Genomic DNA, 27,903 nt, shown 5'->3' on the forward strand with positions numbered 1-27,903 from the left:
GCTAGTTTAACAGCAATAATGTGTTAAAAAGCTTTGTAAGTTCATTCCACAAAATGAAATAAGTGTGAGGCTTTTTATAAGTTTTGTGAAGTTTGAGCATGCAGGACCTCTTCTGCCTATATCAAGTCATGACAGTAGCCCAAGAAACATGAACGGCCAAATGAGGATTCATCAGGTCAGAGAAAAGCTGAAGTATTTTAAAATAAATGAAAATGGGAAATCTATTTCGTCCTCCTGAACTTCTTAGTGATTTCTTGTTTGTATATGAAGGATAAGATGTAATGGTGGCTAAAAATAATATAATATAATAATATATATTTATTTTTAGATATATGTATATAAAAATAAATATAAAAACTCCATAAAGATGAGGGTGGTTTTTGGTCTGGAGTTTGTTTGGCGTTTGGGGTTTTTTTGTTTGGTTGGTTTGGATTTTTTTTGGGTGTGTGTTTTGTTTTTTTTTTTTTTATTCGACTGTAGTCCTTGAATGGTAACTCTGTAGGGTCTCCTGCATGACTTAAAACTTCCCCAGTGCTTGTTGCACAGTTCCCCAGCTGAAGAGTAAAATTTGCGTGTGTGTGTCATTTGTGGGATACACAGGTATCCCAGGAACAGATTTCAGGCATTCGTAACATTTTTTTTTTTTCTGCTTCGAATTTTCTTTTATATTGGTCTTAGAGTCTGAATCGCTCTAAACATCAGGATGAAAATCAACCAACCACTTCTGAGTGTCTTTCATGCCCAAACTCCGTAAGGGCAGCATTTAGCTGCATGTGGTTACAATTGTTCTCATTTGTGGGAAAAACATACAATTCATGCTGAGGCACCTCTGGAAAAAAACCACACAGATTGAGCCTGCTCACAAATTGCAGCATTTTTCTAATGACAAAGGATAAATACTTCCCTCAAAGTTTAGTTTAAATAGTGATGTTGTATTCCTGCTTAAAATTTAGATGAGTATTTAAGGAGTTCTTATTAAACTCTTAACATGAAACTCTTTTCAGTGCGTTTGTTTCTTCTTTTGATATCTTCATCTTCTAGGTTTTCAGCACATGCTTTTTCTTCTGTGAAAATGTAAATATAGTTTAAAACACAAATACAATATTGCCTATTTCTGTAGTCTATTTAAATGTATAATGCAACGCATCTATAAAAATGAAAGTGAATAAAAAAATACATCTTGTTTGCTAACTGCAGATAAAAACATGTCCTATCTTGCTTTTAATTTTTAAAATAATTATTATTTTTAAGAAAAAATTACATCCGCACTCTGAAATTATTTTATTTTCTTTCACAGACTGTTACAGAAAAGCACAAAATGAATGTACCCGAAACCATGAATGAAGTTCTTGATATGTCTGATGATGAAGGTACTAAAAGATAAGCCCCCCGTGTTGCATATTTTTCAGTCTTTTGTTGTTTTAAGAAATGTTTGTTTAAAAAAACCAACCACCAAACAGTATTAGTTGGATATGGTCTTTGCACATTCCTTATTGTTTTACATCAATTGTTTTGTTGATGCATTGATAGTCTATGCTTTTATTTAATAATTTTGTTTATTTAAATCATGCAGTTCGTAAAGCCAATGCCCCTGAAATACTCAGTGATGCTGAATATTTGTCAGATGTTGAAGAAGGTATTTGTGCATTTTTGTGTTGCAGTGATATTTAACTTAAGCCTCTTCCTTTTATCTGTCTGAAAATTAATCCTTTCAGATAATATTCTTATTATCCACTAACAATAATTTATGCTTTACAATTAAGAACACTTTCAAAAATTTTTTGAGCTATTGCCGATAATCCTCTAACTTTTTCTGAATTTCTTACTCACAATTTTTAATCAAATTACCTCTGCTTTCCTGGAATAGTCCTTTTGCTGCTGCTTCTGTAAAGTGGAGAATTGTTTTATTATTGTAACTGAAAAAATTAAATATTGGACAAAAGGGTCAAATATCAAAACACTTTGGAAGAAACAGCTGCCAGTGAAAGTGAACAGCAGAAGGAATGGGTTTATTGGGTGGTTGGTTTTTTTTTAAATTGTGATGTGAATTCAGCTCTCAAATGGTTGATTTACATTGATAGTGGACCCTTAGCTTGGAAAGAAGTATTTTCAGGGTTTTTCAGTGTTGGTTTGTTTGGTTTTTTTACATACTATTTCACTCAAGACATTCAGTAAAAACACATCAGATTACTTTTGCCCTGAATAAAGACGGTGATGCGTTGGACTCAACATGTTGGTGTTTGTTAGTATTAAGGAAGTACCTCATAGCTGAGAGTTCATCTGTACCATCCTGCAGTGACATGAAACGTGGCAGTGAGTGGCAATAAAGTTTTCAGTGCCTTTAAGTAAGCCTCCTGAGCTATGGGCACGAGCACCCTGCCCGTTCCAGCTGACTGCTCAGTGCTGGGCAGGTTTGATGTGGCTTTGGTGGTCCCCAAGTATTTAAAACTCCTTTGGCAACTGCTTCCCTCCCCTCCACAACATGCCCTGTTAGGTCACACCTCCTCTGGTTTGGATGTGCAGGAGTCTCTGCGAATTTCACCAGGAACTGCGGGATTCCAAAGGCCACTACGGGATTAGGTTCCCAGGTGACATTCAGAAATGGGAAGGTCTTGAGTTGATGAAGAGGACGACAGTGTCCTGAGGGTGCTTTTTTGTGTGTGTCCCGATTCACTTGCATTAGAACTGCAGATTTTCCTTCTCTAGTAGGAAAACAAGTGACTGGGTTCAATTTTGTTGTGCTTATTTAGTTAATCTCTCTTTCTTTGTTCCTAGCGATATATTTACTTAATTTTTATAGCATTTAAGCAGCAAGGTGTAAAAGCTATTTAGCAAAGTTCATTGTGTGCAACTCTTGTTTAATTCATGCATTGAGGCTTTTGGTTTGTTTTCAGTTTGTTATTGTGTTGCTATTGCTACAGTTCCAAATGGAGAGTGTTCTTATCATACACCTGTGTTTTCCAAATAACTCTTTTAGGCTTATTGTACTGCTCAAAGTACTGTATTTTTTTAACTGACTGGAACACTGGTGCATAATAGTGTTAGTCAATAGAGCATGAACTATTGCCATATCCCACTGCAGAGTATGTGGCGAGGTACGGATGAGAAACACTCCTATATGGAATCTGAATATAAGAACCAAAGATGTAAAACGTGTCTTTTAATGTACGGGATCATTTTTAAGGCCAAATCTGTGTAAGGCTTTTGTAGTCACTAACTCTCAGTTTAACAAAAAACAAACCAAATCAAAAATTAAGAGTGCAGGTGTAATACAATCAATTCCTTGCCTAGAGTCTGTATTCCGCACCCATGTTGCGACTAGGGGAGCTAAGAGACTGGCTTATATACAACAGGGTCATTTTCAAACCTAACACTGAAAGGGAGCTTTCAAATCAAATAATAGGTATTTTATTAATGTATGCTGAAACATTCCCACGTGCGAGGCATGTGATGAATTACAGGCTTTGAGGTAATAACCACTGGCCTGTCTCTCTTTCCTGACTTGCACATGTCTAAAGACAATATACCAGTGTCCGTCCCTGCGACTCCTCCATGTTGATAGGGTATTTGTATACAATGCATCCACTTACGCCAGTTGAAATAAATATGTTCAAGATGGCTGGAGCACCTCTGCTATGAGGACAGGCTGAGAGAGTTGGGGTTGTTCAGCCTGGAGACCTTATAGCAGCCTTCCAGTACCTAAAGGGGGCCTACAGGAAGGATGGGGAGGGACTCTTTATCAGGGAGTGTAGTGATAGGACGAGGGGTAATGGTTTCAAACTGAAAGAGGGGAGATTTAGATTGGATATTAGGAAGAAATTCTTTACTGTGAGGGTGGTGAGACACTGGAACCAGTCGCCCAGGGAGGCTGTGGATGCCCCATCCCTGGAAGTGTTCAAGACCAGGCTGGATGGGGCTTTGAGCAGCCTGGTCTAGTGGGAGGTGTCCCTTCCCATGGCAGGGGGGTTGGAACTAGGTGATCTTTAAGGTCCCTTCCAACCTGAAACGTTCTATGATTCTATGGTAATGCACTCTGAGAAATCTCATAGCCAGGGAGCTGATTTCCAAGTGAGAGAAGGGCACAAATTTGCCACCCAAATCCAAGCTCTCTTTCACTTGGCTAACATTCATGTCATCAGCCGAGACTCTTCAGCCAAAACTCGTTTAATGATTTATCAATATACCACAATCCTCAATGTTTCTTGAGGAGACTCAAGGAGTCTCAGAGCTCAGAGACAAATGTCAGGAAACTGTTTCCCGGCGTTTATGTCTTGCTGTGCCCGCTAAATAAGTATTTACATGGAAATTGTGTAACTGCTCTTCACTGCCGAGGATGGTTTAGTTTGGAGCCAGACTGGTTGAGAGGAAAGACCTTTTCTTCATTTTCCTAGACTACTCTGGCAAATCTGCCCACATGAGGTTAAATGCTGGGAAACTGCTACACCGCAAAACAGAAATGGTGTTTTTTTGAAAGACGTGAACATGATTTTGTGGGGGAAAAAAATGCAGGTTCATCTTCATATGTAGCAGAAAGTTTGTAGAAGAATATAGAGCAATTCCAATGCACACTGAACATGTGCTCTGCTTTTATTTTTAAGGAGATTGCAAATCTTATAAATGTGAAACCTGAGACTGCGAGAACTGGGTCTTTCCTCTTACTGTCTCCAGATGTGAGCTCGCACCCCATGCCCTGTGCAGCTGGGAGCCCCAGCGGTGCGACCTGCGGCCGTGGGGCTGGTGGGGAGCCAGGAATCAGCCATGCTAAAGCACAGCCCGAGCCATCTGTTGGAGCCCCCTCCTCTGCGGTTGCATGCGCAGCCTCGGAGCATCCCTCCCGGCGGGTGCAAGGGTTTTAATCTGGTGGAGGATGCCAGGGCCCTGCTGCGACTGCCGCGTCCCAGCAATGAACTCTGTCACGACAGCCCACACCCCCCCCCCCAAGCTGCCCTGTTATTCCAGAGGTGAAGGGACAGCAAGCAATGGAAACTGCTACAGAGGGGTGAGACTATGTGAGCAGTGAAGGGAAAAAAATCCAAACAAAAAAAACAGTTCAGGTGTTGAGAATTTAGACAATCATTGTCAAGAAAACACTTAGCGTTGAGCTTTTAGGTTTTTTTTTTATTTGGTCTTCAGTAGATAACAAACTCTTTTGGGTGTAAATAAGGACACTGTTTTAAACCTATTTAATGGAGATTCCTCTCTCAGTAGGATTAAGTATCATGCTAATCAATTCCTGGCAGATTAGACAGATGTCCTAATAGGGCATGAGTGCACACTGCCTGATCCCTGAGTAGGTGCTGAGGTACAGCAGTTTAAGTCAGGGCACCCCCATGCATGAAAGTCTGTTATCGATCGTTTTCGGAGGGGTTGATTTATTATACTTTTATGCTTAGAGTTTTCTGAGTTTCTTTGTCTCCATCAAATTTTACAGATTCATAAAAGTTTCAGCAGTTTGGTATTGGCTCTTCTCCATACTTGCAGGAAACCAAAACCTTGGCTCCAACTATGGAAGCATCCTGCTTTTCCCTGTGGCTGTACCTCTTCTGCCGTCAGGCAACTCTGGACAGGCTGTGACGAGGGAGTGGCGAAAGCTTTGGGGATCTTTAGCAAAGCCAATGACAAATGCCTATTTGGATCCCAGGCTATGATTAAATTTTGTTTGGGACTCTTCCCCAAGCCACACGATGCCTTCTCTCCTGCTGCCAGAGAGCCTGTATTTCTCACCGGCCTCTAAAAAGAGCACCTACCCTGCACGCTTGCAGTTCCCAGCTGTAGGAGACGTGCTGAGGGACCAGAAAAATGGGAAAAACATGGGAAAAGGTGATAAAAGGCATGGAAAAGCTTCTCGGGGAGAAAAGAGTAGAGTAGGACAGTCTATCCCAGGAAAAAAAGCTGAATGAGGAATAGGCTATAATGTATAAAATAGTGGGTGGCAAAGTGTGCAGTAATGCTCGCTGTCTCTCCAGAAGTCCAAGAACAGGGGGCATTGGTGAAACCAGCAAGATGCAGATTCAGCTTGAATTAAAAGGGCTGCTCTTCATGCAACAGGTAGTTGAATTGTGTGACTCCTTTTACACATCCTTGGTGTAGGGAACACAAAAAGTGAGTTCAAAGTGTAATTGGGAGAACTTAAAAAGGGGGGGAAAAAAATACCTGTTCATTATACAAACCTCTTGCGGCTTTAGAAAACGTGTGCTCAAATCACTGCCAGCTAGAAAAAGGTCCCAGAGGACTTCCACGGCTTCATATTCTTATATTCTTCTGTGAAGTGTGGCTGCTGTCAGAGTATACCAGAATGGATGGGCCTTTGCTTTGACCTACTGCTGCTATTCTTTCCTGCATTTTGAATGGTTTCCTGTACTTGTGGGCTGTGTTTGCCCATTCTTAACAGGGCCATCATCTTTCTTCAACATGTAACATCATGAAGGGAAGGATGGCAATTGCAGCAAAGCAATGCAGCCTTCTCTTTCTTTGGTGTTTTTTCATTTGTGCCTCACTGCACGGGTGTTTCTCTACTGTTTGTGTGCAGAGATGAAGTTTTTCATCACTTTTCCATGGGACCTCTCTCTGCAGGAATATAGTGTGCTGAGTGTTACCTGAAACACAGAGGATTAGGCTGCGGCACCTAATTAAACAGAGCGGGATTGCTGAAACGTGCACCACCCATTTTGCTCCAGCCTCCCACGATCACAAAACAATGTCTGGAATTCTTTGAAATTACCACTCCTAGATGCAACTTTTCCTTTGATGAGAGCATTTCATCAAAGTAATCCTGCTCTGGCTGGATAAGCTGCAGAGCAGGATAACATCTAATGTATTTTGCAGCTCAACTGGAGTAAATTTTTATCATTCCCCACCTTGCCTATGACAAATGACGCTCCTAGAGAAAGTGCCTCCTCGGTTCCTTACAGTGGTGCAGCGCTCGTCTGCAGGTGTTGTAAGGGCAGAAGCTTCCAAACCTTACTGGTCCAGTTAGTTGCTTAAAGTTGCCCAGTACCGCTTGACCCCCTCTGGGCCACTCCACCGCCTCCCAGGCTGCAGGTCGTTTTTCCCAAGCACCTACATTTTCTTTCTCAAGAGCCTAAATTTTCCCTCTGGACACAACCACCCCACGCTGGGGGGCGGAGAGGGAATGGGGTCGGTCCCCTCGGAGCAGCTGGTGCTCAACTCCCGCCTGCGCCCCCCGGGGGCAGCCCTGCTCCCCGTCCCCCCCCCGGGGATAGAGGCGGGGGGGAGGCGCCGGCCCCAGCCCCGGCGGCGGCGGGCGGAGCTCAGCGCCCGTTCCCGCAGCCCCGCGCTCCCTGCTCAGCCCCCGGTATCGAGTTACAGAAAAACTACACCCTCGCAGCACCCCTATTTACATACAAATAACTGGAGTGCCTGCGTTTATGTCACCATTCAAGAGGCTTGCCAAGGGAGGCTGTAATCCAATCAGCAGAAGCTTTAAAGGGATGTCTGCAGAGTGATTAAAAGGGGATTTTTTTTTTTTTTTTTTTAAAAACTGTAGTCGTTATTTTTCATTTCGTTTCATATTTGCAAAGAACTTTGATCTGAGTTGAGAGGACAAAGATGCATATGTCCTAAAATACATACGAAGAGATCAAGATGTTAAGAAGATCTCGGTTGTTGTGTGGAAAGCGAATATGACCCACAGGGATTAGTTTGCTTGTGCTGGTTTGGAGATTAACTCTAAATCACTGCTTAAGGACTAATAGGACTAATAGGAATTCTTGGAAACATCAGGGAAAAAATTCTTATAGACCAGACTGGTGAAAATGGCTTTCCAAAACAGTAAGACTTTTTAAAGTTTAACTTAATATATAAATATATAATGTTTCTGTTTCTGGTTTTGTTTTGGTTTTTTTTTTGAATGCTTTCTCGTATATTATGAACATTTGGGCTTTTAAACTGTTACTTAAAATACTGGTTGTTGCTGGGCTGGAGGAGAAAGTTACTGTTTGTTTGCCGTTTGCAAAGCAGTAGCTGAAGGGATATTTTTAGAATTGATTGTTAGTTTAAAACCAGAGCTCGCCTGTGGTTTCCTGAGTTAAGTGAATGGAAACTAGTCTAAACTTCTTGAATGAAAGTGGGAAACGTGTAGCTGGGGCTGGGGAGTCACTTACCGTCCAGAACACGCTGTTAAACTTCTCTGTTGTGCAACTTTTACACACCTAAAATGCGTTCACAACAAAGGAGGAGAGCGTGGATGCAGGCAAGTCATGAGTTTACGGGGAGCTCTGTGCTGGCGAGGGAACGGAGGGGGTGGTGAGGGGGGGTGGGTAGAAAAAAGGATCCTACAACCGCAAAAGGCATATTTTGGACTTGCTCTGTCAATGCAGGAATGTAGGTTTGCATGATGTAATGGTATGCAAATGCTCCCAGCGAGAGTCAGCGCTCCCTTAACCCTTTGCGGCGCCTGCCCTCCTCTCTGAAGATTTAACTTTCTTTCCTTTCTTTTTCTTTTCCTAAAAAAAACCCTGATCAGCTCCTTCTCTGTGGATGCCCGTGTCTCCCGTGCGCCTGGCGCTTTCCCATGGGCTGCCCGCGCGGCGCGGGGGTGGGCTGGGGCTGCCGGGCTCTCCCTCGGGCAAGGCTTTGTTCCGCTCTGCCCTCGCCCCCCGCCGGGCTGGGCACCCAAGAAGCTGCAGGAAGTACTTACCTTCAGCAAATCGACCTGGGAGTATGAAGCGGTTCATTAAAAAAAAAAAAAAAAAAAAAAGTAGTAAATCCCCTCTTACATTCAAACTTGCAAAAGTTATTGAGAAACACCTAAGGTGGAAGGCGGGCCTTTTCTTTTACTCTGCATCCATTCAAGCTCGCTGGGCTTTTCAGTACTGGTGGGCAAACAGGCTGTCTCACACGGCCAAGTATTTTTTATTTTTGTGTACAGAATGACCTAATTTTAGTTTGTCAGCTTGGGCTTTTTGGTAAGGAAAGCAAAAGTGAGTGCAACGGTGCAAAGTACAGAAGAACCCTTTAGCTTGCTTAAGCGATTGGGCAAAAGTCATCCCCTCGTATAACTTTATTGGATTTACGTCAAGGTGGAACTTTGCTTCTTACGTTTGCCCCCAATAAAAGTCTTTTCTCAGGCGCTTCAGAGGGTGGATAATTGACGTATGACATGGAAAGAGCCTTAGGGAAGGTGGGGGTGACGGGATTGATTCCTTGTTGGCGAGCAGAGGAGGGCGTTATGACTTACTAAGCACACAAACACTTACAATACGTGTAGCTTCTGATTTCAGCCTGGCTTTTGCACTGGCAGGTGAGGATGCAATGACAGGTGATACGGACAAATACCTCGGACCCCAGGATTTGAAAGAGTTGGGAGATGATTCTTTGCCTGCTGAAGGATACATGGGCTTCAGCCTGGGAGCCCGCTCCGCCAGGTATTCTATTTGCTGCTTCTCGTGTTTGCATGTCACCACGGTTACAAGTTTTTACAAACCGAGCCTGCTCTTTCACACAAAGCTGGAGTCTATTTCGAAACAAAGTAGAGGGGGTGTACTTCCGTGTTATAATAATACTGCGCCTTTAAAGCATATGTTCATTGCAGTTTTATTTCATATTCTTTATTCATGTCAGCTTCTTATGGCAACGAGACAGAAAACTATTCACTTTTTCTGGTATCTGCTCATGCTCTGAAGATCTCCAAGGCACCTCTTTGCTAGCAGTTTGCAACTGGTCTAGAAACTGATCTAGAACAGCCAGAAAACCAGGTTTCTTTTCACTACCACTGGTCAAATTGATACTCACATTAGAGTGTTCCTTAATGGACTAATTTAGCTGAAGAATGTAAATGCCAGAAAAACTGAATGACAATCATTTTGCTATTTTGGTGCTTTAATTTCTTTAAAGTGAATAATCCAACTGAGATAGCCCATAAAAATAAAAAAAAAAAATAGAAAAGCAGGTGTACCCTAAATTTGTCGTGGGGTTTCATTTGACAGGGAACAGATTACATGTTACAGAAAACAGGCCAAAGTTTCCGTGAAGCTGATAAATTACTGTAAACTTAATATAATATCTGACTAATGTTGATTTCAACTCAGGTGTTGCTAGATCAACGTTTTAGATTTCATTTTTGAATCTTGCTAAAGCCTGCACCGTGCGTTGCTCAAAACAATTAAAGCTGTATGAGCAGAGATTAATTCCACAGTTGTGGATTTGCAACGTATTTACTGACAGTTGAATCGTACTCAAGCTAATAATTAAACCTCATAAGCTGGAGCCCTGAGGACTTTTTCCTATGCTGCAGTTTAAAGATCTGTTTTAAAAAGTGAGTTCATTGTCTAACAGTGAATGGCAACTCCCATAAGGTAAAGCTCAGATGTCTGCCCTTCAGTCTTGTTTGTTATGGTCGCATTAGAAAAGCAAGCAGGCAGTGCAAATTTGCTCTTTAGTAGTCCCCAGCCATGTTTTGCTTCACTTACAGTTTTTAGGTACCCTAATAAGTATTTATGTGATAATACATTCATGAGGAATACCAAAATGCATTTAAATAATCCATTAGCTAGCAAAACAGATCTAAAGGGAGAATCTTATGTAAACTGAATTAACAAAGCTGACATGCTGCTTTTAAACAGCAGTTGGTGTGAGCAAGGTCATCATCCAGCACTATCAGATGTGGTCAGGTCTGAAGTACTGCAGTGATGGTGGAGAGGGAGCGCGCTTTGTGTACAGAGCGTGACACTGATTTACTGGGCACCTTTTACTCATTACAGAACCCTTCCTGCGCACCTCTAAGGTCTCACTCTGCAAGTGGGAGAGCAAAATTTCACATGCAAGTTCTGTTAGGTACATCTGAGGGTTCAACCTCATTTTGTGCCTTCTTTGAGAGAAATCTAATATTCCCCGTGCTTCTGATTTTAGCGGTGCCATTACTATTTGTTGCTGCGTAGCTCATTTTTTACATTGCACATGTTATGCTCAGAGGAGACAAATACAGCGTTTTTCCTGTAAAGTATTTTATTTAGCAAAAAGTATTCTGTGGATGTATCTTACTACTGATTCTGAGTGTAACATTAAGAAATAAACACATTAAATATATAAACCACCCAGCCATAACATCTTGCTTTTCCCGTCTGATTCTTTGCTTTCTATTTCTCCTGTTTCTTTTCCACTGTAAATTGCTTTAGTCCAAAAGTCAGGTAAGAAGGCATGGCATCGTGTTACATCTTTCTGCTGCTGCCATTGCTCATCTTCATTTTATTCAGCATTGGAAAGTGACATGCTTCTTATTTTTTTTGGGGGGTGGGTTGTGGATCCCTCTGTTATAACAAATATAACTTGATTTCTTTATGCCCTTTATCATGTAAAAGTCTGCTTAACATATGCCTACAGTGTGTAATTAAGATCCCAGTTCTGCTTCCAACACAAGGAGGAACGTGTGCTAAGGGACTAGAAAAGTTTGATTAACAACTACAAACTGCATGAGACAAGTTGTAGAGTTTTGAGTCTGAAAAGTGTTGCTAGTTCAAAAGTGTAATATGTTGTTGGTTGTTGCTTTGTATTAATTCACGTTTTTTACTACTTTATTTTTTTTGTCACGTAGCAAGCATGTCTAGGCCTGCAGCATGTTTTTAGCACATACCACAATGTATCTTCCAGGGTTAAGTGTAACGCGCTCCTACAGTGATTTAATTGCAACACATTCAGAGTGATCATAGTTATTTCTAAAGAGTCTAACGTGCACAAAATAATCCCCAAAGTATTGGAATCTGTATTTAATCATCAATAAGGAAATTTCTTTTGTTTCTTCTTTCATTGCAAAATTATTATCTTTTTTTTTCTAATGAAAGGAATAGCTGGGGTGTTTATAACAAAGTCAAAAGTGGTTCAGCCACAAAGAAAACCACACCACATAAAAGTTGCTCTTAGTTAGACCTGCTTCAGCAATCTGAGCCATGTGGGCAGGTGCTGGAACTTACCCACAGCTCCCCCAGGACCTGCCCTCATGGGTCTCCTTTCAGGATTAGGGCGTGAAGACGTTTATCAAAGTTCATCTAAATACTTGAATACACTTTTCTGCATTTATTCTAAAGCCACGGCATTATTGCCAAAGCAGTGAACATCTGTTGTGATTTTGCTTATGTATATTGTAGGGAAGGGGATATTTAACTACAGTCAAATACTTATCATTCCATTTTTTCCCTTGTACTTATTTCACAGATTGTGTATATTTTGCCATCTTGTGCTATCCCTGGAAGTTGCATGTATTAATTTTTTTATTTTTATTTTTTTGTTCATCTCATTGTCATCTGCACTTTCTATGATAAATGGTAAATACAACAGCCTCCGCTCCTTCAGTTCGGATAGGTCCTACACATTGAACAGAAGTTCTTATGCCCGAGACAGCATGATGATTGAAGAACTGCTGGTACCAGCAAAGGATCAGGTACGTGCTTGTGTCTCTGCCACCAGGTATTCCTTCTTCGCATTTATAGGGGATGACAGTCTGCAGCACACAGCTCTGCTTGCAGACATTATCACTACTCTAACTGTTGAAAAAGAAGAAAGGAGATGAGAGAAATCATGGGTTTACCCCATTGTGGTTTTGATCCTGCAAGAGACAGGCTGATGGGGTCCCAAACCGAAAGAGTCTTTGAGTTGTGTTCAGTTGTGTTCCTGAGTATGTGGTTGTCCATTGAAGTCAATGGAAGCATGTATGAGCCTAATGTTACATGTATCCTTAGAGTGCTTTGATAAGCTGGGAGCGGTGGGTTTTACACTAAGCAACCTTTGTCTGTACTGTATAGCCTGGGGATTACATTCGCCCGTTCTGCCTACACGGATGGGACTCCAGCTGCTGTCCTTGTTTTTCCACCCTTGGGAAGAATTTGGCCTTGTAGAGATTAAGCTATTATGCTCTAACCAGTTTATGTATCTTCCAAACATTTGTGCAATGACTAATACAACAAAAGCAGAATCTTTTGACCTGATTATAGCGTGGGAAAGTCTTTCTAAAAGCTAATGCTGGAGATGATAGGGCACTGTGTGCTTTGTGAGTTCCTCAGCATTCTGCTTCACAGACTCGCTTCAGATTTTCAAATCTGAGTTACTCAAGAGTTTCTTGATACAGAGAAGCTGGAGATCTGCTAGGAAGCTGAATAAAAATTCACGTAGAAATCTTGGCAATTAAAGGACTGTGGAGCAGAACTGTTGTTTATATCCTGGAAGAGCATAAGGTGGATTGTAATGAAACACAGGTTTTCTGCTGCCGTTTTCACAGAGGTACCTCTCAGCAGCGGCAAGTATTCCTGCACAGGGGGGTTATTGATCTCAGAGGGTGCTTTCTTGGGGGAAAGGGTCCACAGAGCAGGACTCAAGCACTTTAAATCTTGATTGTGTTAGTCTGTAAATTCTAGTGTAGTATAAATTATCCAGTTTTACTACAGCTTTTGCACACAGTTTTGGTAACATTATGGTAATGGCAGAAATTGGATTCTCTCTTTAGCAACTGAATGTTTATTAATAGGCTGTTACTTTCAAGTGACATGCTGTAAAACTCCAATAACCTTGATTTGCAGCAGCCATCTGGGGAGAGTTTCTGAACATTACGTAGCAGTAATTTTGTTGCTTTTCTTTGTTTTGAAGTCAGAAAATAAAATCTGCAACTACTGGCACTGGAAAAAGAAATGATATTTCAGGGCTGAGAACCTAAAGTTACTCTGACAATTCCTACTTCTAAGCCTTCATTAAGTCTTCTTGATATGATGGAAATTACAGAGGAGAGAAAGGTTCTTCAGTCTGAGAACGTTATTATTTTTTCTTATGATTCTGGCCATTTTTGTGATTACCATCAAAGTAGATGGTGTTGATTTAGCAGCTAGGGTGCATTTGATCAAATAACAAGACCTAAAACCAGCACTATGCTGAATAACTCCTAAAGAACATTGTTCAAAGTGTGCACCTTTAACCTGTTTTGTATTACAAAATGCCACTAGAAAAATAAGAATTACTATCTGTATGTGGAGGTGTTGCAGTGACACCGCGTCACATACAGGAACTCTGCTTTAGGGATTAGTAGTGTAGGCTGTTCCTATTGCATTTATAATCTCCATGTTTTTGTGATTCCAGTTTTTGTCCAGCAATGATTGTGCAATTATCGCAGTTAAGTGCTCTTCCAAATTTGTCTCGTAAATTTGTCTGGGCCTCCTCTCGCTGGATGCCTGGCTGACAGTCTAGTTGTAAATGTTATTCTAACCTTAGTCCTCTAGACAAATTTCAAGTTTCTCAAGTCCAGGAGGGGATCAGGAATGGTGAAGGTGGTGGTGGAAAAAAATGTCAGTTCTGTCTTGAGAGGTTAGTAAAACCATGATCCCCTGAAAAACAAACGATAGTAACGCAACCCAGCTATCTTCATGAAAAAGGGAGCCCACCAGTTTTTGCTATGGCTTCTGCAAGCCTTGAAGTCCTGACAAAAAAAGATATCCATCTTTTGGAATTCCTGTGTTCTTCAGGCCAACCCAAACCTATGGCGGTAAGCGTTACAGCTCTTTGGCTGAAGTGGGACGAGTTTATTTGGGAGATGGAGAATACCCCTACCTCTCATCTTGCTATTTATTACTAGGCTTCTAGATAATCTCTGTAGAGATTCGGCAGTAGATATCAGGGTGAAAAACCCCACCCTTTTGTTCCAACAATGGAATACACAGGAACGAAGATCATTGTGGGTCAAAACTAATATCCTAAAAGTCCATCTGGAAACTGATAGGAATTAAGGCTGTTTTGCGGTATCATGCTACTTTGAAGGTGTGTGCCATTGCCTGTCTGCATATTCCATTATGCTTCTTTTGGAAAGTTCAGACCTGTCTGGAGAGCATGGTAACAGCTAAGTCTCAGGATAAAGGGAATTAATTTTATCACAAATTAGAAGCATATAAAGGAGTAAGGGGCATTTGCCGGCCTCTTGATCTGGTTAAAATAGAAGATCCCATGACCACCCCTCCCCAAGAGCACTGGGAGACTTGGGAGTCTAAAAAGAATCAAACAAGGAAGATTTTAAACCAGCCTTTACTGAACCTGACTGCCAGCATGACGCGTTGGATGTTAGAGAAGAGGTTCTAATAATTCCCTGAGAAGTCAAGATATTCTCCATGGTTTGCATTCAGTTCTTTATTGCTGACCCTGTTGAATGGGGAAGTCTGAGTCCAGGCCACACTGTGCCTCATAACCTGGCTGGAGCAAAGTTAAAATTTCTGTGTCCTAGTGCGTTACCATGGATGTAGCAACTCAGACCAAATCCAAACGACTTTCTCCATGGAATAATTTACATCAGCCTCTGAATTTAATCAGCCAAAGGCAGGATGAATCAGGCTGTCCGTTACATAGCAGCTTGCTGAATCTCTTCTGTCTGGATAAATTCATCTGGGAGGAAGCATAAATTCTTCTGTTTGCTGAACTCTGATATTACACAGCCTGGATATTCAGTTATGCAACCAGTAGGATCCTTGCCAGCAGAACCATCAGTATTTTTATGCATGCATTTGCATCTAACGATGCCACGCCAACAGCAATGCATATTTAATCTCCCTCAGTCCAGGGAGGGACCTCACCAGACACAGGATGGATCCTGTGATTTGATGTCACTGATGATGTACCATCTTCTGGACTGCTTATATTGCAATTTACACAGGAAGATTATTTTTTGTGTGCCTGGAAAATCCAGCACCTCAACAGACTGACAAAATGAGACCAACAGATGTGTGCTGCGTGTAAGATGCATGTGTCCGGCTATTAGCTTTTCCTACTCTGTTTCCCTGCCAAAATTATTGGCTGTAGGCTTCATGCTTTTTGCTGGCTGTAAATGTGTCCAAAAGATCTGTTTGGGTGCACTTTGTCAGAAAGGAATTAATCAAAAAAATATAGTCACCTGATATACAGACAGTATCTCAGGACACAGGAATAGACCAAGGAGCCCTGTGTATGCACGAAAGCAAACCTACAGCAACTTGGTGAGCATAGTAACACCTCGATTTAGCTTAGATTATTTTAGAGTGGTGGTATTTCCTTGGAAAATATATAGCCCTACGTTTAGTTTTCTCTGTCGCACTGCTGAAGGAACTTTAGCATTTTTCTTCTGTTATAGCAAACATGATCCCTTGTTCATTTGTTGATGTATGTGTCCTTGCGCAAGCCTGGACCTATGGCTTAGCAGCCGTTTGAATGACAAACACTAAATTGCGGTGTCCTTTTTAATGCATTTCTTGTGTTTCTTTGTTTTGTGCAATTTTTGATGATAATGTTAATCACCGAGCAAAAGAATAAATTTATTTTTTGTCTATCTAAATTTTTACAACTTCTGAGACCAGCCGCCTGGATCTTACACTGTTTGGTATGAAAAGCAATAATGTACTCAGTATGAGCTCTTACCGAGTTACATCACTTGGAATTGCAGAAATGGCTATGGCTGTCCTGCCTAAACTGTGGCTCTTCAGGGAAATGTAGGAGAATCCCTAGTGTACTATTGGAAAGAGAAAAACTGCCTTCAATAAACTAAATTATGATACATTTTTCAAAATGATGCTAATTAAAGCCACTGCCATCGCTTAATTGCCATTGTTTTAATGGCATTCATTTTATCTTTTATGTCCGATGGTGTATTTTGGTGTTTAACGTATGCAAATTTGCCTCTTGTTGTTGTCTGTGCTTGAACTATCAGGCCTAAAGTACCTGTCTTACAGCAAAAAGTTTAATGAAAGATTTTAATAAAGGAGTTAAGGTAGCAAAATAAGGAGGCATTGAGCCATGTGCCACAGCATGGGACAGATGATGGATGTTTCTATTGATTAGCAGTGAATTAGCATGTAGATGGTTTTTGGAAAGAAACCTGGGATGCTCATCTGAAATAAAAGATATGTGTAAAGAGAGGAGTTTTTTGGGAACCCCCAAGTGTATGGGAGGGTTGTGGGTTCTGGCTGACACGAGAGCGCTCGCTGCTTGCTTATCTTGTGGAAGCTTCTCGACAGAAGCATTTTTGTGTGTTTATGATTTTGCCAGATTTACTACTAATGCTGGAATTTCCATTCAAAATAATTCATTTGCGCTACCTTTATGTGCCAGTTGATCAAAAAAAAATAGATGGAAATAATGCAACCTCCCTGTGTAGAAGTGTGTGCTTGGCTCGGGTTTGACTCGAACCCACAGAATTTAATTTGAAAACAGCCTATAAAGTTTTAGTCTTTTCAGACACTGCTCTCTCTAGATGTAGTTGTCTGAAAGCAGAAAACAACCTACTTGGAGGAAACACTGACATGTTTAACGCCTTCTTGGGTGAAGAGTGTCTGTGTGTATCGCATGACAGATTCTTGGCTTAGTTTTATTGATGTAACTTCTGCCAGTGCTTCTTAAATTGTTTAGAAGCTTTCATATCACCCTGCAGATAGGGGCATCGAGTATTTGAAGATTTCATTTGTTTTATTTCCTAGGAAAAAAAAAAGAAACAAATAAAGAAAAAAGAATATTTACCTAGAATGGCTTTGCTGTACAGATAAGAGGATTTATAGTGTAAGAGCTTGTTGTGGGGCTCAGGAGACGTGAGCCCATGTGCGCATGTCCAGGGGCAGCAGCAACAAACAAATTACGCCTCAGTGTCTGTCAGATGGGGCAGTTAATTATAGCACCAGTGTGCCAGCGCTTCACAGGGTTAAAGCTATTTTTATAGAGATGAGCAGGGACAGGGGCACTCCAGAAAACAGTGTTCATGTTGATTGGACGCGTATAAAGACAAACTAAAGCCTTCTCCCACCAGGAGCTGGGTCACGCATTCGCAGCTTCAATTAAAACTCTCAGTGAAGTTATTCACAGGTTCTGCTTGAATAAGGATCTACCCAACGGCGATTTCTGTGGGGGAATATTATACTGCCTGTCTATATGGTGTATGATTGCAATACAGATGGTAACATTTTTTTTCAATCTTTTTAACCTTGCACGTGTAAGTAAAGATTGGAGACGACACATAGTTGTAACTGAAGGAAGTGCAAAAAGCGGGCAAAAAGAATGTTTGAAGATACGTAGGATTAATTTGTGCATGGATTCCATGTTTCTGTTACAGGATTTCCAGTAATTTAACACCTGCGATATCAGCACTGTTATGTGGAAAGGGGCCAAATCTAAATTTAATAGAATTATTTTAACAAGCTTGTATATAAGACACGTGTTTTTCATGTTAATTTTAAATTTCAATTTATGTTTTTTTTTTTATTATGTTTTTAAGCACCTGACGTTTCAAAGGGAGTTTGATTCTGATTCTCTCAGACACTACAGCTGGGCTGCAGACACCTTGGACAATGTTAACCTTGTTTCAAGTCCCATCCATTCCGGGTAGGTCACTTAACAGATTTCCTTTATCTTTGGATGTGGAAGTGTATCGTTAGCTGAAGAATACAGCCTGCTGTAATGGCTGATAACATGCCTATTCCTGCTGCAGTTGAAGCCAGTGGCAAAATTCACACTGACTTCAATGAGGGTGCTTAATAACAGGAGTCAGTCTAAATTCTTGCATATCAAACCAAAAACTTGCTTCTGCACTTAATTTTCTGAATGCAAAAACATTGTAATCCCACTGGCTTCTCTTTAATAGTCCTGTTCTGCTTTTTGTGTTGCTTATGCTTTGCTTTTAAAGTGTCATAAGGTGGTTTTGTTTGAATTGTATTAAATTATTTGGAATATGAAATCAGAGATATAATGTTATGCTTTGTGTTCTTTCACAGCAGAAAAAATTAGGGGCTTTAATTTAACCTCTTATTTTATTTATACCTCCAAACTCCTGTCTATTCACCACTATCTGTAGTTTGAGTTTAGTGGTACTATTAATTTAGTTATGAGTTATCACTGCAGTTCTGGTGCTTCTTGACAGGACCACACAGGCTTGATTTAAAGGCAATAGTATTAATGTTTGAATGCATGCTGTAAAAATTTGCAAATGAATGCGTAACTGAAAGGAATCATTGCATATGAGATTGTCTAGTATAAATATTTGTTGTTTAATTTTCAAGGTCAGGACGTAAAATTTCATATCCTTTTTAATTTGCTTCCCCATTTTATGACTAATTACATTCTCGTAATGAAAATGAGCGCAGGACATACCAAAAGATTTCAGTTCCAAAACAGCAGCAAGTCCCACAAATCTAAAGCTACAGTCCCACAAACATGTAAGCACTTGCTTCTGCTGAACAGATTTATACAGTGGTGGATTTTTGGGTCCTGAGCTGATAAAACACTGCATATGGTCAATGCTAGAGTAGAAGCGTTGAGAGTTGCAGAATGAAAAGCTGAAGCCTGTTGGTTATGGTGGAAAGGTATGTCAGCAAAGGACCTCGGAGAGCTGGTGGTCCATCCATTTGCATTACAGCAGGGCAAAATGTTGCCAAGCCATTCCTGAAATATGTTCTTCATAGTCACTAAAACTAACAGGTTCTATAGTCCTCCAGCTTCAGTAGTTCACTGTCCTTTGTTACAATATTTCTTTCCCTGATACTCAATTTAAAATTTGTTTGCTGCAGATTAAGCCTATTTCTTTTCATATCCATAGTAGTCATGGAGAGCAATATCTTACTGGTCTCTTCACAACGTTTTATATGTTGGAAGACACGTAATCCTCTCTTTAAAAGACTAAAATGTCCAAGATCCTCCTAGGTGGTGCTTTCCACATTTCAGCGCATCCTTGCTGCTCTCCCCTGGCTCCCCCCTCTTTGATGACAGTTTATTTCTAAGCCAGGATCGCTACCTCTTTAGTCTCGCATATGGCACACCTAATCTTAAGCAATCCCACAGTGAGAATTATCATTTTGGTAACTGCAGTTTCTTTTGACTAATGTTTGTGATCTGCCAGAATTTCTTGGTTCTTTTCTGAAATTGTGCAGTCTGGCTATATTTTCTGTGTTTGTGCTTATGTGTTTGGCTTCTTCCCTCTGTTTACATTTGCCTTTACTGTATTGCTGTTTATTGGTTCCAGACCCTCTTTCCATTTTGGCAAGATAGCTTTTAATTCGGATCCTATTTTCCAAAGACTTTTCAGACCTTCTTTCTGTCCAGTGTTCAAATCATGAATGAAGACATTATCTTAGTACCTGGCCTAGGACAGCACAGTGAAATCTCCACCTGAAGTTTCCATTCAGTTTAACAGTAAAGCACTGATGGTATCTCTTTTGAGGTAACTTCTCAGATGATTATGCACTTACCTTATCTATGCTGTACCTCAATTTCTTACTGAAATACCAAGATAGTACTTCCACACATCCACTGGGTAAGTTACTCTTTCAAAGAAGGAAGTTAAATTCATTTGACATGAGTTATTCTTGACACTCATATTTTGGCTCATTTTTATTTTGAGGACTGGTGGCACTGGTCTTGATTATCCTTTGGGCCCTTACAGATTGATCATTGGATAGTTTATTCCTGAATATTTCTGGTAGTTGGGGTTAGACTTGATTGGTCTAAGATTTTCTGTCCCCTTTTCATCCTGGTACAAAATAGGTCTGATGCTTGCATCCTGCCAGTCCTCTGGGATACTACTTGTCTGCCCTTAGTTCTTTAGCATGGCCACTAATGGTTCCAACCCTCCAAAACATATATTCTGTGGCCATGGGACCTTTGGCGTCAACTACTTCAGATCTCCTCCCTTTGTACATCAGTCCTCTCTAACGCAGAGGTAGCCTTAGCTGCTGCCCAGAGGGGAAGGGCCACAGATCTGCAGCAGTGGAGCAAACTGTGGGGCTGCAGGGGAGGGAGAGGATCTGAGCATCAAAATATTCTCCAAACAGGTATAACTTTTCTGACCTGTCACATTTCTCATTTGACAGATAAAGTCCATCAGAAATGATGCTGTGATGACTCAGTTCCTTTGTTAGGAAAAAAAGGTCGCTCATTGTTTATTTTCTTTTCAGTCGTGGCTCTGTGTCATAATATGATACTGTTTGGTTTTCCCTGTTATCTTCATCTAGGGGCAATCAACAGATGTTCACTTCATGTCTTCCAGTACCTCAGTACATCTGATCTGCAGAGCATCATGACTTTTCACTTTCTTCTACCAGTCTTTTCCTGAAAAGTAACTCATTTTCTGCTTGATCGCAGTGCTTCATGCCCTGGCTTAGTCCCCAGCTCTTTCTGGGCCATAGGCAGAGGTATGCCAACTGGGCAGCCCTAGTGGTTCAGGTCACCCCGCGGCCAGGGCCTGACCCCACCGCTCTTTGCATTCCTCATCCTCCCCCGGGCTCCGCCACGTGCTGTGTAGGGGAGCTCCTCTGCAGTCGGCTCCCTGGGGTTGCTCTTTTCCCATTTACCCACTGTCAGAAGAGAGCATCAAAGTTTGTTTCCATTCCTTAACTGAGGTAGAAGGGGAATTTTGGGAGCAGGATGTGGAGATCCATCAATGTATCAGTGAAAAAGGAAGAAAGAAGGAATTGTTGGCAGTAATTTTGACTCTTCTGGTTTTTCCTTTTTTTAAGCCAAGATAATGTTTTATGTTTTTCTTTCTGAGTTCAGATAAGTTGTTTTGCCAGCATATATTTTGAACAGGGTCCATTGTAAGCAGCACACTGAAGTGTGTCATGAATCTTGAGGCCTCTGGAAGGGTAGAGACCCTTCACTAAAATGACCTTCGGCTTTCAGATGTGAGCTTACTCATGCGACTTTCCCGAACTAAAATGTGGGTGTGCTCTCTTCATGTTGTCTTTTTTAACTCTTTCAGTTTCTTAGCTGAAAGAAAGAAATTAATGCGTTACACTGCCTACTGTATTAAGAAACTCAGACATACTGGATCCAATGTGGAATGTCTTGCATGTGGAATACATCAGATTAATTATGGTTTACTCCAACCTCCTGTACACACAGAAGAACTCATTTTTGAAAGCAGTGTAATGAATAGCGAGGACTGATACTCCTTTCGAGTATCCTGCCTTACATATCTATACGTTATACTTTGGAATATGCTATAGGAAAGTGCAAGAACTGGTTTTCCATGGCACAGTGGAGTATGCTTTGGGAATTAAACAAAGAAGTTGTGTTACAATAAATTCTCTGTTGACCCAAGTAAATTGCAAATACTTTTCTCCATGTGCTTCTGCATTTCTTATAGAAATTATGGACTTGTGCTGACTAATTAAATGAAAGCTTTTTTTTTTCCATATGTAGCATATTTTATATGACATAGGTCATAATATGCAAAGCAAAAGCGAAATAATTTCTAAAGTTGGCCTTCCAATGTATTGCTTTTGTTATTTTTCTGATTGTTACTTTTCCTTTGCGCTTATTATTGATATTTTCTGTTGCTTGCCTCTAATTATCTTACATTAATTTTTCCCATTTGCTTTCTAAATTATTTTGCAGCTATTCCTCTCCACTTCCCCAGTATGATTCAAGGTGATAACTCTGTGCTTTCTGTGAATCCTCCTTTTATTTTTCTTTAACTCTTTTCCCACAGAGTGTGTGTAGATGTTTGTAGTGCATTCGCCCACATCCTCATCCCTTCCATGTATTCAAGTAGAAATGCTCATTAGCGTTTAGCGTTGTGTTTTAGAGATCATATTGTAGTTTTCATTATTAGTGCAGCATTAATTTAGGTGGGCATCAGCTACTAATTTTTTTTATAGAAAGTGCATGAAATACTGTTTGGAATTATTGTTACTGATTTAAATGGTAAATTACTAATTTGAAAACTAAACAAGGAAATAATTAATATGCTGTTGATAATAACTACCGTTATATGAGAGCAACACTCAAAAATCTGCTAAAAGTTTTGTCTTTGCTGAAGGCTGCAGTGTGGTGTAGGCACCCAAGCTGGCTGTAATAGGCTAGTTCCTGTGGTGGGGCATAGACTCACGTCAAGGGTTAATGTGCCCTTGGTTGAGCAGTGCTAAGCCCCAGGTTGCCAAGGCTGGACTGGTATTGGTGCCTGTCATCAAACCCAACTCAGCTACCTCTGCGTGACCTTGAAATCTACCACCTAAACCTACCTGAGGACTTGGGGCCTCATTTTCATGGGTACTTAGTTTTGACTTCCATTGATTTTTGTATTATTTTAACTCAGTTGATTGAGGTGCCTAGAGATTTTTGAAAATCCTCTCTGACATACTTGCATCATTTAAACAGTTTGGATACAGAAAAAACATCTTATCTGAGTGCACACTTTGGCATTTTTGCATTGGATGAAAAACTCCTTTTTTTTATTAATTCTGAGTTTGTTTAATATGCTGGTAATCACGTACGTGATAGGCAGCTCTCCAAAACACTGCTTTGCACTGAGCCATCAGGCCAAGCCCAGCCTTGCCAAGCTCCCTGGGAGGCCCTTCTCTCTGTTGCGTTGCTCTGTGATGCACCAACCAGGTGTGCCTCCCCGGAGCTGCTGCAGTGCCAACCCCAAAGGGGTGCTCCAGCCAGCCACCCCTCCACACTTCCATGTAGTCTGAAGTGGCCTCATCTTCTCTGCAGACAAAAACCATGCACATTTTAAGAAGGCCACCAAAGCACCAGTTGTAACGTATTCCTTTCAGTATTCTCCCTTCGGTGACCAAGGGCTGTGGGTCCCTGCTTAATATTTTGCTTTGCTTCATAGTAAATTTTAATGGATTGTCTTGAACTCTCTTCACAGCTAGTCACGAGCGGGCTCCTTGCCAGCTCTGAAGACCAACCGTTGGCCTACCCTTCCACATGCTCAGTGCCATCTGCCTCTTCCCATCAGCCTTCACCACCCACACTATAGAGCAGTTGCGGGTAGAAAAAGTGACACAAACATGCTTGACAAGCTAATAGTGCTTAGTGAGCGGAGGGGAGAGGCAACCCCAAAGGTCCAGGCTCCCTAGAGCTGGTTCTCTGCTTGTTACAGCCTTCTGTTAGCAAACAAGAAAGTGTTCCAGTCAACGGATTTTACAGACATCTAAGATCTTGTGATCTATAAATATTAACATAACTTATATATTCTATAATTTAAAGATTGAGCATATTGTTTTCGAGACAGATCTAATATTTGTAGAAAGCATTTGGTTAGGCATTCAGCAAAGATCCCCTCCCACTGAAACAATTCCTCTTACGAGGAGTTGGGGTACCCTAGTGGCAACATTTGGATTTGTTCAGTCATGTACTGTCTGTTTATCTAGGAGAGAAATGTGGATACAATTTATTTGGATGAAAACTACTGTGACTATTCCATGCCATCACTATTGTAAAGTCTCTGGGGCACAAGAAATGATAAATTTGGGTTAGGGTCATCTCAGAGAGCTGTTTCACCTCCCCATCTTTACTGATGGATTTTAATTTGGTTTGAAGAAAGGCAATGTAGCAATTTCTTTATCTAGAATTCAGTTGGACAACCTTTCTGTCCTGCTTCATATATTTACAGCTTTTGTCCCATCCTGTCTGTCTCCTGCAGTCCACTAAATATCAAGTTTTGATTACACTCCTGCTTTTGTGCAGAGTTTTCCTGCCCACATCAGCTGGACTTCAGAATGCAACTTATTGGCAGGCCTGACCAATGCACATCAGCTGTCACTTTTGATATCCTGATGGTCTCAAGAGCAAATGTAATGGTCTTACACAAATTCCCATTCATACTTCAGAGCACTCAGGGGCTTTTTTTAAAGAATCTTCGTGACGTCCCTGGGTTACTGGCTCTTTCCCGTAGTTCAGTTCACAGCAGGGAACCAGGAAATTGAATGGATTCGCCTGTTAATCATGTGAAGGCTTAGTTCTTAAGAGCTGGAAGTTTTAGCAACAACCTTGAAAACAGTGAAACCCTACAGCAGATGTGGCAGATGTGTCAGCCTCTGTGTATCACCCAGAAGGAGCAAACAAAAGATGTGCTGGCATCAAGACTGAGTTGGCAACTCATGCCCCTCTTCATACTGGCCTGTTATTGCATCTTCTACCTGAAGTTATTCTCTCTTAGCAGCTTATGCTACAGAGGAAAAGGGAAGATACTTTGGAGCACTAGAGGAGAACCCCATAATTTTTTAGCCCTGCAGGAAGCTGTGTGTTTTGATCCCCATAAATTGGAAGGTTTCTTGCTGCAGAGTTTTGAAACAGGCTGAAGTCTGGTTTTGGTCCTGGGAGAAGACTCCATTTCCCTGTCACTGTTCTGCTACAGACAGTAACACTTCATGTATGCAGCTTCTCAGCATTTCATGAATGAAATAAGCCACAGCTATTAATTATTATTTTTTGTTAATATTCATTATTCCCTTGCTAATAATAAAAATTTTGTTTTAAAATCTACCACTCACCACTTAGAAATATAATTGTTTAGCCTTCTGTTATTGAATGTAAAATTCTGCATTAGAATGACACTGGCAAATACGATTTTTTTTTTTAATGTCGCTTTTTGCTAATGAATGTCATCTTCACACAGGAGTAATGGCGTGATTTACTCCAGAATGCCAGTAGCCTAAAGAAAGTTATGTACTTGATATTCTCACTCAAACCCCATCAGTAGAAGTCCTTACTAGCCTGGACTCACTGTCACTCACGGTGCCAGCACTTGCGCTGCCAGCCATCAGGAGCATGTCCAAATGAGACTGTGAGGAGGTTTTGAAGACTGAGATCCCAAAAATAATAAGCGGTTTTGATTCTCCTTTTTCTACACTGTCTGGCTGATTTCTGTATGTGAGGCTAATTACTCTTATTTATGGACAGTAGAGCTAACAGTGACAGAGGGATGTTCTTAAAGTCCACTAAACCACTACTAATACACTACTTGTGTACTGTTTTAATCCAAATTACTCAGTAGCACCTGTTCATTTCACCATGATGTCGCTAGACCTTTAGCAATTCCTGCTTTTGATAACTAATAGTTAATATGTAAGTATAAGTTTTAAAAGAATCTTCGTGTTCTTTTTAGTTTAGCTGGGATCGGGAGGACTTTTCTAATAATATTTTAAAAACTGTGGCACTTGACTTTTTGCTGATCTTCTGCTTGTTCTGTGACCATTTTCATTGACGTGTTTCCTTTTTCCTACAGTTTCCTGGTTAGTTTTATGGTTGACGCACGTGGGGGTTCGATGAGGGGTAGTCGCCACCATGGAATGAGAATAATTATCCCACCACGCAAGTGTACAGCACCAACCCGCATCACCTGCCGCTTGGTAAAGAGGCATAAACTGGCCAGCCCACCACCGATGGTTGAAGGAGAAGGATTAGCAAGTAGACTTGTAGAAATGGGGCCAGCAGGGGCACAATTTTTAGGGTGAGTTGTTCTATGAATTTCATTGTTTACACTCATGTTGCATCTTTCATTTCCTTTATCCTGTGGTTCTAAGTAGTTAAACGTTGACTCTACCTCATTTGAGCATGTAAGATAGGCTACTTAACTTGAAATATTAAAAAATGCCAACCTGCCATTCCTTCCAGAAAGTACCCTTGTATTTTAAGAGGAGCTTTGCCTCTATGATGACTGCAGGGTGGAGCTAAAGGTAAGGAAAGCCATGAAAAGGCCAAGTCTTGCCCCCATCTACTCATGCAACCTGCCTTTGAAGTCAGGAGGAGCTGCACACCTGTAATCTCAAACAGGTTTTCACCCTTTTGCTCGTAGAGTGTTAGAGAAACATTACTATCACAAAAAAGTGTCCTTAAGTCACCCATAAGGACATAAATATTGAGCTCTGTTCCCTATGCTGCAGCATATGCACGGCTTCTGCCGGAGTTGCTGGGAGCTGCCTGTCTCCATCCTGTGGAGCAAAGCCACTGAGAGCGATGGCGGAGCGCTTATTGTAGAGCATCAAGTAGTATAAATGCTAGGACCTGATTTTTTTAAAGCTTAAAATAGGGGAAACAATCCACTATGATATGGCTTTTTTTTTCCTAATTATAAATTTTGTTCATTACCATAAGTGGCACCCTGGTGTAAACTGCCGGTTCTGTCGGGAATGACAGCTTGTTCCTAATTTCCCCTTCTCGTTTCTCTTCCTGCTGCATGGATGTTATTCAGTAAACTGCATCTTCCTAACACTCCTCCCCCTCTAAATGAGGGCGAGAGCATGGTTAGCCGAATCCTGCAGCTTGGTCCACAAGGAACAAAATTTATTGGGTAGGATACGTACGGAAAAGATACAGAATGTCTACAGTTTTTCTTTTGTTTCCAATTTTTTGTTATTCCCATTTTATTTTATTTTTTAAGTTTTCTATAGCTTTCAGTTGATTTATGTCACTGAAAGAAAATCATAGTGGCTTGATTTAATATAGCTCTGCTACTACCTTGTGCTTACAGGCATGTAAAATTCACTGCCAGCATTCTGCTTTCATAACTTCTGTGCTTTTGTAATTTTTTAAATTTGAAGTGTTTCAACTGCATCAAATACATTTTAATACACAGTGACAGTCCTTTAAGTTCAACCCTGTGGTAGAGAAGGTATTTACAGGCCTTGAGTGAGTCTGTTTCGGGAAAAGTGTTTGTAAAACGTGATCACATAAAGTCTATTATTTATGAAAGATTTTTTAGAAAAAATGGCATTGACTAAATGACTTCATTCAACAAGGTTGGAGAAATACTAATCTTTTCAACCTGTAAGAGTCATCTTGTTAAAATAAATTTATATAGTCAAGTATGCTACCCAAAGGAACTGCAGTGTATAGTCTAAAAATGTAAGAATGTTTCTGTATATTTTTGTTGTTTTCAAACCATATTGCAAAATTTATCGCGTTAGGTTTTCAAAATATTGGTGAGTGTTTGGTGTTCCAAACCTGTTCAATACCTTCTCGCTGAGTATTCTTGTTAAATGTCATGCACAAAATTGTGTGGTTTCTAAATATTTACAGAGACAGTATCTGAACTATTAGCCTGCAAAGATTGTACTACAGTGTTAGTTTTTAGTTTGTACTCTTTTTGAACTAGAGAGTAAATATCTTAAGCACTGTATTTGAATTTTTGGTATTTACTTGCTGTGCACAATGGGAGAGAGCAGCTACATTCCTATTTCT

The 27,903-nt window shown here is 40.7% G+C and overlaps 1 protein-coding gene across 6 annotated transcripts in view; it reads left to right on the top strand.

The window, feature by feature from the left end:
- Window positions 1-27,903, top strand: part of ANK3 (ankyrin 3) — a 381,272-nt gene that overhangs the window by 297,607 nt on the left and 55,762 nt on the right. For 3 of the 6 annotated variants that reach the window (XM_074592968.1, XM_074592970.1, XM_074592971.1), the window contains exons 21-26: window positions 1,298-1,370; window positions 1,574-1,636; window positions 9,263-9,386; window positions 12,292-12,394; window positions 18,215-18,321; window positions 25,949-26,173. In XM_074592968.1, coding sequence (XP_074449069.1) covers window positions 1,298-1,370; window positions 1,574-1,636; window positions 9,263-9,386; window positions 12,292-12,394; window positions 18,215-18,321; window positions 25,949-26,173 — 695 coding nt within the window. Of the gene's footprint in view, window positions 1-1,297; window positions 1,371-1,573; window positions 1,637-7,396; window positions 7,792-9,262; window positions 9,387-12,291; window positions 12,395-18,214; window positions 18,322-22,326; window positions 22,360-25,948; window positions 26,174-26,914; window positions 27,014-27,903 lie in introns of those variants that run through there. The other 3 variants (XM_074592972.1, XM_074592973.1, XM_074592967.1) reach the window with 2 other exon arrangements.

This window comes from Larus michahellis, chromosome 6 (assembly GCF_964199755.1).
Source record: "Larus michahellis chromosome 6, bLarMic1.1, whole genome shotgun sequence".
NCBI classification, from domain to species: Eukaryota; Metazoa; Chordata; class Aves; order Charadriiformes; family Laridae; genus Larus; species Larus michahellis.